The 15,495-nt window shown below is 38.3% G+C and overlaps 1 protein-coding gene across 3 annotated transcripts in view; it reads left to right on the top strand.

Annotated features, from left to right (window-relative positions):
* Positions 1 to 15,495, top strand: part of SNAP23 (synaptosome associated protein 23) — a 35,005-nt gene that overhangs the window by 8,807 nt on the left and 10,703 nt on the right. For 2 of the 3 annotated variants that reach the window (XM_007460127.1, XM_007460128.1), the window contains 4 exons: positions 10,839 to 10,940; positions 11,510 to 11,551; positions 11,968 to 12,016; positions 12,768 to 12,885. In XM_007460127.1, coding sequence (XP_007460189.1) covers positions 10,884 to 10,940; positions 11,510 to 11,551; positions 11,968 to 12,016; positions 12,768 to 12,885 — 266 coding nt within the window. In that variant the 5' untranslated portion in view covers positions 10,839 to 10,883. Of the gene's footprint in view, positions 1 to 10,838; positions 10,941 to 11,509; positions 11,552 to 11,967; positions 12,017 to 12,767; positions 12,886 to 15,495 lie in introns of those variants that run through there. The other variant, XM_007460129.1, reaches the window with a different exon arrangement.

Raw genomic sequence — 15,495 nt, 5'->3', positions numbered from 1 at the left:
TCCCTACATTTTTTTAAATTGAAGTATAGTTGATTTACAACTATACAAGCATAGTGTACAAGCATAGTGGTTCAGTTATTTATTTTTTTTAGATTATATTCCATTGTAGGTTATTACAAGGTATTGAGTATAATTCCCTGTGCTATACAGTAAATCCACATTGCTTATCTATTTTATGCATAGTAGTTTGTATCCGTTAATCCCATACTCCTAATTTAATTCCCACCTTCCCTTTGATAAGCATATGTTTGTTTTCTATGTCTGTGAGTCTGTCTTTATTTTGTATATAGATTCATTTGTATTAGTTTTTAGATTCTACATATAAGTGATATCATATAGTATTTGTCTGATTGATTTCATTAAGCATAATATTCTCTAGGTTTATCCATGTTGCTACAGATGGCAATATTTCATTCTTTTTTATAGCAGAGTAATATTCTATTGTATATATATATACCACATCTTCTTTATCCATTCCTCTGTCAGTGGGCATTTAGGTTGCTTCCACATCTTGGCTATTGTAAATAGTGCTGCAATGAATATTGGGGTGCATGTATCTTTTTGAATTAGAGTTTTTGTTATTTTCCAGATACATACCCAGGAGTGGGATTGCTGGATCGTATGGTAGTGCTATTTTTAGTTTTTTAAGGAACCTCCATACTGTTTTCCACGATGGCTGCACCAATATACATTCCCACCAACAGTGTAGGAGGGTTCCCTTTTCCCCACACCCTCTTCAGCATTTATTATTTATAGACTTTTTTTTTTTTTCGGTACACGGGCCTCTCACTGTTGTGGCCTCTCCCGTTGCAGAGCACAGGCTCCAGACGCACAGGCTCAGCGGCCATGGCTCACGGGCCCAGCCGCTCTGTGGCATGCGGGATCCTCCCGGCCCGGGGCAAGAACCCGTGTCCCCTGCATCGGCAGGCGGACTCTCAACCACTGCGCCACCAGAGGAGCCCATTTATAGACTTTTGATGATGGCCATTCTGACCAGTGTGAAGTGATACCTCATTGTAGTTTCAATTTGCATTTCTCTAATAGTCAGTGATGTTGAGCATGTTTTCATGTGCCTGTTGGCCATCTGTATGTCTTCTTTGGAGAAATGTCTATTTAGATATTCTGCCCATTTTTAAAAAAATATTTATTTATTTGGCTATATCAGGTCTTAGTTGCAGCACATAGGATCTTCCTTGCACCGTGTGGGATCTTTCGTTGAGGCATGTGGGCTTCTTTCTAGTTGTGGTGCACAGGCTCAGTAGTTGCAGCATGCGCACAGGCTCTAGAATGCGCAGGCTGAGTTGCCCCACAGCATGTGAGATCTTAGTTCCCCAACCAGGGATCGAACCCACATCCCCTGCACTGGAAGGTGGATTCTTAACCCCTGGGCCACCAGGGAAGTCCCTTCTGCCCTTTTTTTTTTTTTTTAATTTATTTGGTTGCACTGGGTCTTAGTTGCAGCAGGCGGGCTCCTTAGTTGCAGCATGCGTACTCTTAGTTGTGTCATGCGTATGATATCTAGTTCCCTGACCAGGGATCGAACCCTGGACCCCCTGCATTGGGAGCGTGGAGTCTTTTTTTTTTTAATTTTTTTAAAAATTATTTTATTTTATTTATTTATTTTTGGCTGCGTTGGGTCTTCGTTGCTGCACATCGGCTTTCTCTAGTTGCGGTGAGTGGAGACTATTCTTTGTTGTGGTGTGGGGGCTTCTTGTTGTGGTGGCTTCTCTTCTTGCAGAGCATGGACTCTAGGCGCGCAGGCTTCAGTAGTTGTGGCACGCAGTGGGAGTGCAGAGTCTTAACCACTGCTCCACCAGGGATGTCCCTGCCCATTTTCTAATTGGGTTGTTTTTTGTTGTTGTTATTGAGTTGTATGTTCTGTTTGTTCTGACTGGGTTATTTCCATTATTCTGTCTTCCAGATCACTTATTTTTGTGTCATTTAGTCAGCTGTTCATTGCTTCCAGATTGCTTTTTAATCTCAGCAATTGAATTATCTGTTTTTGACTGGTTCATTTTTTTTTTTTTTTTTGCGGTATGTGGGCCTCTCACTGTTGTGGCCTCTCCCATTGTGGAGCACAGGCTCCGGACGAGCAGGCTCAACGGCCATGGCTCACGGGCCCAGCTGCTCCACGGCATGTGGGATCTTCCCAGACCGGGGCACGAACCCGTATCCCCTGCATCGGCAGGCGGACTCTCAACCACTGCGCCACCAGGGAAGCCCTGATGGTTCATTTTTATAGTTTCTAGATCTTTGTAACAGTGACCTGCATTTCTATTGATAATCTTTCTTAATTCAATTAGCATTTTTATTACCACCTTTGAACTCAGGATCTGCAGGGACGGGGCAACTACCAGTGCAAGGCTGTCTTCTCCCTGATTGTTGGCAGGCCAGCACATGTGCACTCCTCCCAAGTAGAATCTATTCTTCTCCAGCCCTTCGTACTGTCATAGTGGTTCTCCCAGCAGCCAACAGGGCTTTTCTCCTTTGCGCAGGCCTCCAGGACTGAGATGCCCAGATTGTTGCTTGACCTGCTTGTTCCCCAGGGTGAGAGGCTGCCTGTGCAGACCTTCTCTTCCTTCCAGATCCCTCCCAAGGTTGCAGATCCTGACCTGATGCTTTTTTTCTATCCTACTCCGTTAAGTGGAGATCTCTCTTGTAGCTTTGGTTGTATAGGCGTTCTTCTGTCAGTTTCCAGCAGTTTTCCCTGAGAATTGTTCCACTTGTAGATGTGTTTTTGATGTGTTTGTTGGGGAGGGTGAGCTCCACGTCATGCTACTCTGCCATCTTCATCCCCCTCTCGGTTTTTTCCTACTTTTTGACTGTTACGACTAATGCTGCTTTAACATTGGTGTACAGGTTTTTGTGTGGACATATGTTTTCATTTCTAATATATGTAGGAATGAAATTGCTAGATCCCTTGGTAGTTCTCTGTTTAACTTTTTGAAGCCTAAGTTGTTCTTGTCCTGTGTCGTTAACCTCTATCTATGTTTTTCCTCCATTAGGTACCAGAATTGTAACAGGGAGAATATCATCCATTAGTACTTGTTTGTATATTAAAAAATGAAAACTTTTATCTGAAACAGTGGTTTTCAACCTTGGCCACACATTGGAATCACCTGGAGAGTTTTAAAACTGACTGATGCCTGTCTCCCACCAGCAGAGATTCTTATTTAATTAGTGTGGTCTGCAGCCTTGGCCTCCAAATTTATAAAGGCTCATCAGGTGATTATAACATGTAACCAAGGCTGGGAATCACTGCTCTAAAATGTGTGTTAAGCATGGAGTTAGACTTGCAACTTGGAAAAACAGAAGGCAGGTGTTGCAGGAAAGAAATTGGGACTCGAGAGGATGGTCATGTCCCAGCTCTCAGGTGAGTCACTGGGAGGGCCGCTGAATGTGGGTTCTTGGCTTGGCGTAGGAAAGAATTCAAGAGCGCCATAGTAAAGTGAAAGAAGGTTTATTCAGGGAGAGATACACACTCCATAGACAGAGTGTGGGCCATCTCAGAAGGCGAGGGCCCCAAGGTATGGGGTTGTCAATTTTTATAGGGGTGGGTAATTTCATAGGCTAATGAGTGGGAAGATTATTCCAGCTATTTTGGGGAAGGGGCAGGGATTTCCAGGAATTGGGCCACCACCCACTTTTTGGCCTTTTATGGTCAGCCTCGGAACTGTCATGGCACCTGTGGGTGTGCCATTTAGCTTGCTGATGTATTATGATGAGCGTATACTGAGGCCCAAGGTCTAGTGGAAGTCGACTCTTCCACCATCTTGGACCTAACCAGTTTATGTAACCAGTTTCTGTTGTGTCCTCAGTGGCAATGCCATTCTTTTAAAGGTTGTGCCCAGCCCCCTTCCTGTCTCACAGGGACTTCATGTGTATACAGGTTGACCCTTGAACAAGGTGGGTTTAAACTGGTTGGATACACTTACACTCAGATTTTTTTTTTCCAATAAATACCTACTACAGTACTAACGTAACCCCTGCATTGTTAAAGGGTCAACTGTACTTTTCTTTGGGCAAAGCTGCTACAGATTTGAATGACTTGATAATGTGGTTCTCTACTCTCCATCTAATATGCATAACAGTAATTGAAAACACATGCTCTAGAGCAATCTTCCTGGGTTTCATCCTGGCTTTACTTGTAAAAGTTGCTTAACCTCACTGTTCCTTAGTTTGTACATCTGTAAAATGTGGGATTAAACAGTGTTTGCTAGGGTTGAATGTTTGTATGTCCTCCCCTCCAAAATTCGTATCTTAAAATCGTAATGCTGGATGTGATGGTGTTAGTAGGTAGAGCCTTTGGGCGGTGCTTAAACCATGAGGGTGGAACCCTCATTAATGGGATTAGTCTCTTATAAAAGAGACTCCAGAGAGCTCCTAGCCCCTCCCACCATGTGAGGGTGCTTTAAATCATAAAGAGGGCCCTTACAAGAACTTTTAAAATAGCCAGTCTGTGGTATTTTGTTATTGAAGCCTTAATGGACTAAGACAGTGTTGTAAGGATTAAATGAATGTGTGTGTGTATTTATATTTTTAAAATATTTTTTAGAATAGTGTCTTGCATGTATAATGCTTTATAAATATCAACTATTGTAGTTAGAGTCCTCTCAATCCCCTACACACTATCTAGACTTTCAAAATGGTGACTAAAGATTATTAAAAAGTTAGCTGCCATTTAAAATATTTTTTGTATATTTTTAAATTTTTTCATAATAAAAAGTTGAGAAAGTAGCATAATGACCCTCCATGTATTATTCACCCAGCTTCAGCAATCATGGCCATTCTTTGCATCCTCTATACTCCCACCCATTTCCCCACTTTTGTTTTTTGTTTGTTTTTTCACCACATAGCATATGGGATCTTAGCTCCCCGACCAGGGATCGACCAGGGATCGGACCTGCTCCCCCTGCAGTGGAAGTGTGGAGTCTTAACCACTGGACCACCAGGGAAGTCCCAACTTCGAATTATTTTAAAGCAAATCCTACAGACTTTCATTTATTTATTAATTAATTTATGTATTTATTTTTGGTTGTGCGAGGTCTTAGATGTGGCCAGCAGGCTCCTTAGTTGCGGCATGCGAACTCTTAGTTGCAGCATGCATGTGGGATCTAGTTCCCTGACCAGGGATCAAACCTGGGACCCCTGCATTGGGAGTGTGGAGTCTTAACTGCTGCTCCAACTGTGAAGTCCCAGACTTTCATTTAAATGGCTTCTCATTTCATACATTTTCTTTGAATCCCTGACGGTGCTGAATGTCAGTAGAAAAGTTATAGAGCAAGAATACACTGGAGGTGAGGGGCTATGACAGAAGATTGACTGTACTCCAGGATGGAGCTGTTGTAAATTCTCAATTACAGCTACGTTCTGTGCTTCTTTATGGGATCCTCTTTTATTCACTTCTTAGTATTTTGCCATGAAAGTACTAAGAACTTATTCAGACTCCATTAGAACCCACTCCTGCCACATCATGTGAAGTATGTTTCCCAGCCAAACCATAGCAAGGGCCTTTTCTCTAAACAACTTTTAGCAGTTTAGGACAAATTTTTCCACTGTATTATTTCTATACTTTTATGGTTGGGGTGGGTGATCATCAATTAGTGGATAGAAATGTTTCCACAGATTTACACTTACTGTGAATATGTGCCAACTGGAAGATCTGTCTCAGGAAAGGCTAAGAATTGATATTATGCTCATGAATTAGGGTCTAGAATTTATTCCCTGTCCTTGTTTTCTCCAATCTTCTAAATCTCTTTTCTTGGTTGTCATAAACTATCATATTTTACAATAAAAATAAATGTATGAAATTTAGAAGTAGTACATTACAAACTATTTGGAAAATTGGAAAAAGAAGAAAAATCACTCTTAATTCTACTATATCACAACAGCCATTGGTTATATTTTGATGATTCCCTTGCAGACTTTTTTCTACCCATATTTTAACCCTCCGGTAATTATAGCACATATTTGATTTATTTTTTTAAGTCTTCTTTGTTCACTGTATAATATACTAACCTTCATAACTTAAGCCCTTTTGTGGTTTGTGTTTGCTGGCTTTAGCCAGAAAAAAAGAATCATTTAAGGGCAGTCTTTAATTTTTTAGACATGCAAAGTTATGTATGTTTGTCTAGATAAGTATCTATCAACCGGAAACTTGGTTTAGTTCTCCATCTTGATGGATTTTTTTTTTTTTTTTTTTGATAACAAGCAGTGAAGTTTAATTAACCAGTACTGAGAGGTAACCTTCATGGACCAGCATCACTTTCATGAGCTGATTGATTAAGTGGGAGAACCACAGGCCTCATGACTGGCATGAAAATAGTATAGCCTATACAGTATCATCAACTTTAATGTTCAAATTTAGTCTTCAGATGGAACAGTTAATTAGTAGAGATTATTTTCAGTTGCATTTACATTGATATCACTCATATTTAACATTGTTACTTTACTTTTCTTTTGCCTACTGTTTCTGTTTCCCTAATGATATTGAAATAATGGCTAACACTTGAACACCAGCTATGCTTCAGGCACTGTGCTAAGCACTTTGTATGGATCATCTTTTTTAATCTTCACCAAAAAAGCCTTTGAAATAGATCTGTTATCTCTACCTTACAAATGCAGGCACTGAACTTTAGTTGGGATAGGTAGCTTGCCCAGGGTCACACAACAAATACATTTTTGAGGCCAGAATTTGGATGCTGGAGCTCCCACTACTCACCACTGTGCTAGCCTGCTCTGAACAGAAGTTTCTACTTGTTGTAAATACATTAGTTACCATGGAAGTCTAATCAAAATATGCCAAAGAGAATTGCACATTTTATCAAACTGTTAAAGAGTACAGTAATAACTGTATGAGTGTAACTCATAGAGCAACTTACATTGTGATTAACTATGTTTTAAGAGAAGGAATAGGCAGGAAACTAATGGTAGAATATTTTAATGCAAAATCCTTGCCTTCCTGTATAAACTGAGTTAATACTTTATAAAATCATTCTTATATTGGTCTTTTCAGGAATCAGTGATTTAAAGTGCTATTTCTGCATTACTTCCTGAGTATCCCTCCATGTTTATCGATGAAGACATGTGGATCTCCTGTTGATTAAGTTCTGAGTTCTTTTTACTTTGTATTCCTTCTTCCCAGTAGTATTATTTTCATTTTCTAAATTAATGTAGATATTTTTCAGGTTCTAAATTATTATAAAACAGATGAAAGCCATGATTACTCTGGTCTTTCTAGTTCTTCCTTCAGTTTAACCATCTTTGAGTCTGTGGAAGAGATAAGATTTCATGGTATTACTATAGAAAGTATCTGAAATTTTGAAATGAGCCATCAGGCAGAGTGCTTAGCCTATATTCTTATATTCAACAGTTTTCATATCTTATTAAGGGGTGGTACATCCAACAGTAAGACTATTTACCAGACCATGAGCTAGCCTTGGTTTCAGAGTTGATCCAGCCTTGAATAATAAATCTGCTCTTTACTCAGTCACCTTGGGCAAATTACTTACTTAAACTGAGCCTTAGTTTCCCCACCTATAAAGTGGTATAACAGACATAATGACATATATAAATAACTTAGATGGTTATATGATACATAGTACATGCTCAGTGAGCATTTCTTCCTCCCCTCTCCCCCCAGGGTTTATAATAGAAAAGAAATTAAGAAAGACAACTAGGAGTCTGCTAGTAAGCCCAAATGAACCATAGTAAGGGAGATAGGGTGTAAAGGCACTGAGAAAAATCTTGCATTTACATCTCAAAGGCACACATATAGCATAAGTTCCCAGGAGCATTGGGAAAATGATACAGATATTTAATCTGTTGGGTTATACCTAAGAAAAGTAAGTTTAATGGGATCTTGGTGTCAAGTGATGTTTCATTTTTCCTTCCCCTCCCCCTTCTCTAATTCTCTTTACTCTACCATTCTGGATAGCCTTTCCTGACTCCATGAGAAAAACTTCTGGAGATAATAAATACGAGTAAAGCTATATAGCTAGTTCTAGCTTGCACCCTGCCTGACACTTCTGAGCAGTTTAGTAAAGGCTAAAAGAGCCTAGGGAGTATTATTCTTTTTCTCTCTTTGGCCTTCGCCTTACAATTCTGCTTTGTCTCACTTACTCCCATTTACTATAATAATGTGCTCAACATCCTAAAAAATCCTGAGTAGAGAAGTCTTAGGCAGCTCTGTCCTGATATCAGCATGCCAAACATGTGAGAACTTTACAGAAGTCTGTTTCTTGTTTTGTGTGTCATCTGCTCAGGGAGGGAAAAAAAGAAGTACTAGGCAGCACTTTGAGTTTACTTAAAAGGTGTGTCCTAAAAGATGGCACCACTGCTATGCCAGGAGTAACTCTTCACATCTGCTTCCCAGCTATATCTGCCTTTTTTTTTTTTTAATCTGCCTTTTTGATAATTAAAGGCAAGGACTCTTGGAATCTTTAAGTTTGACAGAGGTCAGTTTTACATTCAAGCCTCTCTTTGAACCTACATGGAGTTTTGCTCATATTTACTAGGAGAATAACAAATATTGACTTGTAATTGGCAAGAATCACTTCTAGAAGTAGAATTACAAAATTATACAATTTGAGAGATCTGAGCTTCCTTACTCCCAAAATATCTTCCTACCCATAGTATACTATATCGGAAAACCTAATCGGGATGTCATTTCCAGATACTAACTGATTAGTGTGTATTGCTTTTCTTAACACTTTCTGCTCTGTGGAGCATTTAGGAGTTTCACGTGAGAGGGATAGATAACTTTGGAGCATACTGCCTAGGAAGGACAGGCTTTGAAAGGTACCTTGTGTGGGATAGCAAGAGACTGCCTGGGCAAGCAGATGGGGATATTATAGAAAGGAAAAGCATACAAAAACGGTGGGAGGGTACAAAGCAACTTCCTTTTCTTTTTATAATTACAACTATGAAAGATTGACAGAAGAGAAACTGTAGCATAATCATATGTGTGATAAAAGCTAAAGTCTCATAAACAATTAGCAAGGTAATAAAGCATGTGGTTCTGTTTATGCTTATATCTAATGAATGATCAGTTCTTAATTTAGGAGAGACCTTTATGTCTTGATTATATATCTTAGTATATGAACCTTTTGGCAGAGCCACAGTCCTACTATGGCATACAAGCTATGAGATTAAATTTGCAACTTTTGGCAATTTAATAATTTTAATAACAGTAGTTTTATGAGCATTAATGTCTTTAATCAAGGCTCAAAATCTTAATTAAATCCTGAAATGGTTAGTAATGACAGTAGAATTATAAACAAGGCTCTAAATGTAATGCCTTCCTGTCCTAGGAATGGGATATTGTCGCTTTTTGTTTAGATGGTTCTAATAAAAGTGTTGGTTAGCTACGGATGTGACTAAAAAGATCTGTATATAATGGCAATTTTTGGTTTGTGGTTCTAGTGTTTATTTGAAGGCTTTGTGCTACTATTACATGTAGCTTTGTTTCTAAGATCCACTTAAATGAGCTTACATCTTGTTTTTCTACTTATTTGTTCATTCAGCACACATTTACTGGGGTACGAACTGTCAGATCCTGTTAGGTGTTAGAGGTACAAAGATATAATAAAATCCTTTCCCTCCAAGTGTTCAGTACTAAGAAGTTAACAAAGTTCCCTGCTCGTCAGTGAGTGTACTCCATGGCAGGATTTCTCAACCTGAGCACTTTGACATTTTGGGCCAGATAATTCTTGTTGTGGGACTGTCCCAAGGAGCATTATAGGAGGTTTAGCAGTATCCCTGGCCTCTACCAACTAGATGCCAGTAACATTACTCCTCCTTACCCCCCCCAACTCCTGGCAATCAAAAAATTCTCCAGACATTGCCACATGTCCCCTGGGGATAAATCCATAATGTGAACCACACTTTTATATGTGTCACTGACAAAGGGCTTTGGTAAAATTGGTTTTCAAATTTTTAATAACGAAGCTAGCAAATGTAATAAAAAGAAAACAACCTAGGTAAGTCACACAGTGCTTATTACTCCACATGACTCCTCAAAGAAGAATACTATACAACAGTGTATCGCTGTTAATATTAGAGGGCAGGACTCTTGGAATCTTCACCTATTAAAAGTTTTATGTTTCAGTTTGAATGTCTGTGAGATCACTTCCTGAGTTACTATGAGTTACTAAGTATAGAAGAAAAATTATACAGTTTCTTAGGGACTTCACTAAAATAACAGACCATACAGTAATTGGAAAGGGAGAGTCTACTCTTAATAAAAACTAGGTCTTTTCTGAGCTCTCTGTATTAGCATTATCCTTTTCTTGTTAAGAATGAAAGTATTTCATTTTTTCCAATGAGTAGCCTGGACAACTGGCACATTTTTAGAATGTTTCCTGTGCTTTGCAGGCACAGGACTTTGAATTTGTTACTTTACTAATGCAACACTACCTAACTTCAACTTCTTCACCTTATTGCTTTTCCATATTCAGACAATGTACAAAGAACATTGTACAACCAGGAATTCATTTTAACAGTTTCTTGAAGCTTGTCTTCTAGTAATGCCTTCCTTCTCAAAGTAGAAGGACCACTTTCCTATTAGAAACAGTGCTTCACTGGAAGTCCTGAAACCTGAGTTTTAGTTTCACCTCTGGTAATAACTAGCATTTAAGCATTTACTTGCCATCTCTCAGCCTTAAAATATAGATAGAAGGCATTCTGAAATATAGATAGATAGGTAGATAGATAGATAGACAGATAAATAGATAGGGATAAAGATAGGCTATTTTACCGTGTTTTCCAAGTATCCTAAATTCCATAAATATACACTCTTTGCTCAAACAAACTTGTTTTTTGTGTCCTTATTCTTACAGAATATCCACATTTCAGTTTCTCCACGTATCAAGTTTTAATTCATCATGGATAATCTGTCAGCAGAAGAAATTCAGCTGAGGGCTAACCAGGTTACTGATGAGGTAAAGGTTTTACTTGGAATAAGTAATTAATTCTCTTTCAGTTTTCACAGTGGAAGGATGAGAGGACCTTCTTAGAAGACCATTTTGGCTTCTTCCTAGTCTCTTTATATCAAAGAATGCATTTGCTCTAAAGCACCATTACTAGCTCCTTATTTTTTCAATTCATCAAAAAGCTAAATAAGTGAAAACAATTTGTATGATTTTTTTTTTTTTTAGTCATTACTGAACAGTTACTTACAACAGAGATATTCTAGATCTGAGGAATTCTGACATTTAATTTTAACAGAATTTTCTAATATCTGTGTAATATACCTAGATTTCTGCTTATATTAAATTTTTTATAAATCCCATTAACTTCACCTTCCAGATTTTCTCTTAAGGACCATCCGGTAGGAAGAAAATAACCAAAATTATAGTTATAAGCTTTCTTTTTTTGTTTTAAAGGGAGACGTGGATGGGCTGGCAATCTTTAAAAATAGAGTACCATTATGAATATGGCCTGTGTTCAGATTTTGGGCGGGGAGGCGGGGGATTGTTGTAGAATGCTGAAACTCTGTGCTTTTTCCTAGTCTCTGGAAAGTACAAGGAGAATCCTGGGTTTAGCCATTGAGGTAAGAAAGTGTTTAATCATCAAGTTAAGTATAGTAACTGTATAGAAGGGATTCTGATAGCACAGGCTGGAATTACTGTTAAGAATCAGAAGGGTATTGTATCAGTAAGCTTTATTATTTGAAACCAGCAATTGCTGAAATTGTCAAACCATGCAGTAATGGGCCTTCTTTGTTTTTCTAATTGATAGTATTGGAATATGACAAGGAAGACAATTCACCATGAGTCTGCGACTTATTTTGGGGGGTTAATATGTTAAAGTGTGTTGGTTTGGGGAGATTAGTTTCCTCTGTAGCTCTAGTCCTCTGAGAAACTTAAGTTTCTAATGATTCTCTCTTGCTGTTTTTCAGACTTTGTAGGTTCTGTTTCTGTTTTGTTTTTATTTTGCTGTGCTCTCAGCGTTTTCCCCTTCTTTTAGTCTCAGGATGCAGGAATCAAGACTATCACTACGCTGGATGAACAAGGGGGTGAGTTGCAGTCACTGGCAGAAATTCTTGATTTGATTTAGGATGCCAGAAAGCCTTTTCAAATCAGCCGTGTATAAAATTAATTAAGCCTTTGGGAGTACCTTCCCTTTGTAAGATAAGAGTGATATTTTACTTCTTTTCTGCTATTTGAATTATATCATGTTTGTTGCCTATTTGAGGTGGGGGCCACAATACCCCATTGTATACCAAGTATTTATTATGTAGCAGGGCTTATTGTGTGTATTGGTCATACATGAACTAGACATTATGATATTTTTGCATCATTTTCAGAAATCAAGTTAAGTCCTTAAATAGGTCAGATTCAGGCAGGCTTGGAAACATTCTGTTTGATTTGGCCCTGAGCAATCTGGTCTAGTTTTTATTAATCTTATGACAGCCTTCAGGTTTTAAGCCTATCCAATAATAGAAATGCTGGGGATCTGGTCTAGTCAAAGTACACTTAATTTGGTTGCAGAAGTGATCTCTAAACCAATCCTCACATGGTCCTATTATACAAATTTCTTTAGAACAAATCTTTCCACAGTCAGAGGCCAACAGGTGCCCCAGGATCAGTATGTGAAAGACTATTTTCATTCTGGACATTCTGTAGTACTATCTGGCCCTGATACAGTCACTGTGATGGGTTATTGGTGGATTCGAGGTTAAAGTTTTTGCTGTTCCATCATAATGGCGTTTTCTGGTTGGCACCGTGAATGTAACACAAAATGTAACTTCCACAACTTATTCTTAGAACAACTAAAACGCGTAGAAGAAGGCATGGACCAAATAAACAAAGACATGAGAGAAGCAGAGAAGACTTTAACAGAACTAAACAAGTGCTGTGGCCTTTGTGTATGCCCCTGTAATAGGTGAGTTGATAAATCAAGACCTTTTTCAAATAAATCTAAAGTGAGAGCACACCCCTCCCCACCGCCCAATAAGTATGACAGGGCCTAAATAAGGAACTTTGTTAGATCAACTGAAGCTGTTTCTCCTTCAGTCAGATCAAACTTTTTGTATAAATGGGCATGTTCACTGCAAACCATCGCTTAAATTTGATCAATCTTTCGATCAAGTCCCAATTTCATTTTTTAATAATACAAGAAAAGGTTAGGAAATATACATCTGGGTAATACAGAGCAGGATAGAATTAGTGTCTTTTCCTTTCAAATAAGGAGAATTAACAAAATATATGTTCTGTGGTAGGCACATGAGGGATGGTCAAGGGAATATAGGACTTGGATCCTGGCTTCAAAAGACTTACCATGTGGTTGGCTATATGAGAGAGAATAGCAAAAAGTAAGAACTATATAAATCTAGTGCTAGATCATGTGATATCAACTGAGGCTAAAGGTATAGAACTGATAAAGGTTGGTTTGGAGACCATCTTATAGGAGAGATAGGACTTGAGTTGGGCTCTGAATGACTAGAAAGCTCTGGATGGACATGAAAGAAGTGGGAAGACATTTCCTGTGGAAGATTTAATTTAAATAAAGATTACAGAGGAGTTTGACTTAACTGTACTACATAATTCATATAGATGAGAAGTGGAAAATAATACATAAGTAGGCAATAGAGGAACTTTGAATGCCAGCCTAAGGGGTTGATTGATTGGAGTGGAGTATATAACCGCACACCAAGAGACTAGTTAGGAACCTTTTGTAAACTAGACCTGTGGGGTATAACTTTATCATCAAGATTAGAGAGAAAAATGTAAGTCAAAAAAATTCACTTGAACTCAACTGATTATATATCAAACATGAAGAAGGAAACATCAAAGAAGACTGAAGATTTGAAGCCTCTAGTAAACGAGGAGATGAAAAGTCTTCAAATTATTTGTGTATAGTGTATGAGATTATAGTTGACAGAAAGGAATTCATTCTTTTTAGTGACTTTATTATTAACATTTAAATTCTCTACTTAATCTTGGGTAAAACAAACTCCATGGTGTTGACAAAAGTACATGTATTCAGACAAAGATGAGGAGTCATTAACAAAGCAACTTTGAACTTTACCTTTGGCTGAAATGACATTGTCTGGAGATTGAGTGACTATCCTTTCTGCTGAGAGTATTCATTTTTAAAGAGCTTTGTAAGCATTACTGCTTCCATCCAGTTGTCTCAGCTGGTCTGGTAAACCAAAATGAGATACGAAGGTTTACAGACTCTCAGCATTTTTTTACTCCTCAAAGGAGTTAGGAATGCAGGAGGTTTTGCTCTGTCATGCTTTCAGATAAGTGTTTCATGTGACAACATTCTCTGTGCCATTTCTACTGGAGAAAATAGAGTTAAATTACTTGTTGGTCAACTTTTGTTTTGGGCATAAGAAGCTAAGAAAGACAAGTCTGTTGACCTGTTTAGACCTTGGTTGACTCTCCAAAAGTGCATATTTTAATAACTGTGACCTGCGAATCAGGGTTTAGCAGATTACTTTCAGCAAACAAGTTAGAAATGCACAGATTTTTTTTAATCTAAACTCTTTTTTTAACTATGTTTTGCAAACTTACTTGCACTTTTCTCCTATGTTCTATGTACCCTCTTGGAAGAGTTCAGGGGAAAAAGTAAATGAACTTCATTGAGATACATATTAAGAGAAGAGCAAGGAAGAGGAAGTCCTCCCTAGAACCTAGAGCAAATTATCTCTGATGAGTAGGAAGAGCAGTGAATAAGGTGGTCTGATATCATAAAAAGTGGGAAATGGAGCTACATAAGTATTAATTTTATTTTTCTTTGTGTACCCAGACAAGCATAGGCAGGATTTTCTTGGACAGTCTGAGAGAGAAGGTAGAGTATGGTCCTGAAGCAGTCCGTCGTCAGCCTCTAACCTCAGCAGAGCCCTTTCCTAGTGGGTCAAGAGAAGAAAGCACTTCTTAACAGTTGGATTCAAGGGGCTCCTATAACAGAACACTTGTTCTCTGAAGAGGAGAGAGTAGTGTTTCACTTTAAAGATTCCTATTTTAATTGCCTCCCTTCCATCCATCTCTCCTTTACACCATTGTGTCCTTGCCCTCTATGGTGTCTCTTGTCCTCAGCTTTATCTATTTTCATTCCTGCCAGGGGCGTGATCTTTCTAAGCTTAATCTGCTTATCTGTGTTTCAGTTAGGCTTATCATATAAATAGCCATAACATGAGCTTCTCAAAGGCAGAGACGGTATTTTAGTCTTCTGTATAAAGCTAGTACTAATTCTGGTGCTAGTAATAACAACTCAGGTCCACAGTCTCTTATCTGCCATTTAGAAATCTAAAAAACTCTGAAAGCCAGAGGTTTGTTTTTTTCAGAATGTAGTGCCAAACTTATTAATTAGGCTACAAGATACCTGAACTGAAGCTATTGAATAGTCTTTATTACACTTAGCATAAATGTTAATCTGTTTCACTGCAGAAATATTGATGTATGTGATTGTGTGGTACTGCTCAAAATGTCTCACATCCAAAGGTTTGCCTGAGAGTTGTGAGCCTGTATATTAATTTAGGCTCTT

Source organism: Lipotes vexillifer, unplaced genomic scaffold (assembly GCF_000442215.2).
Source record: "Lipotes vexillifer unplaced genomic scaffold, Lipotes_vexillifer_v1.1 scaffold408, whole genome shotgun sequence".
Lineage (NCBI taxonomy): Eukaryota > Metazoa > Chordata > Mammalia > Artiodactyla > Lipotidae > Lipotes > Lipotes vexillifer.
The sequence above is the reverse complement of the archived record's forward strand: the minus strand, read 5'-3'. Positions and strand labels throughout refer to the sequence as shown.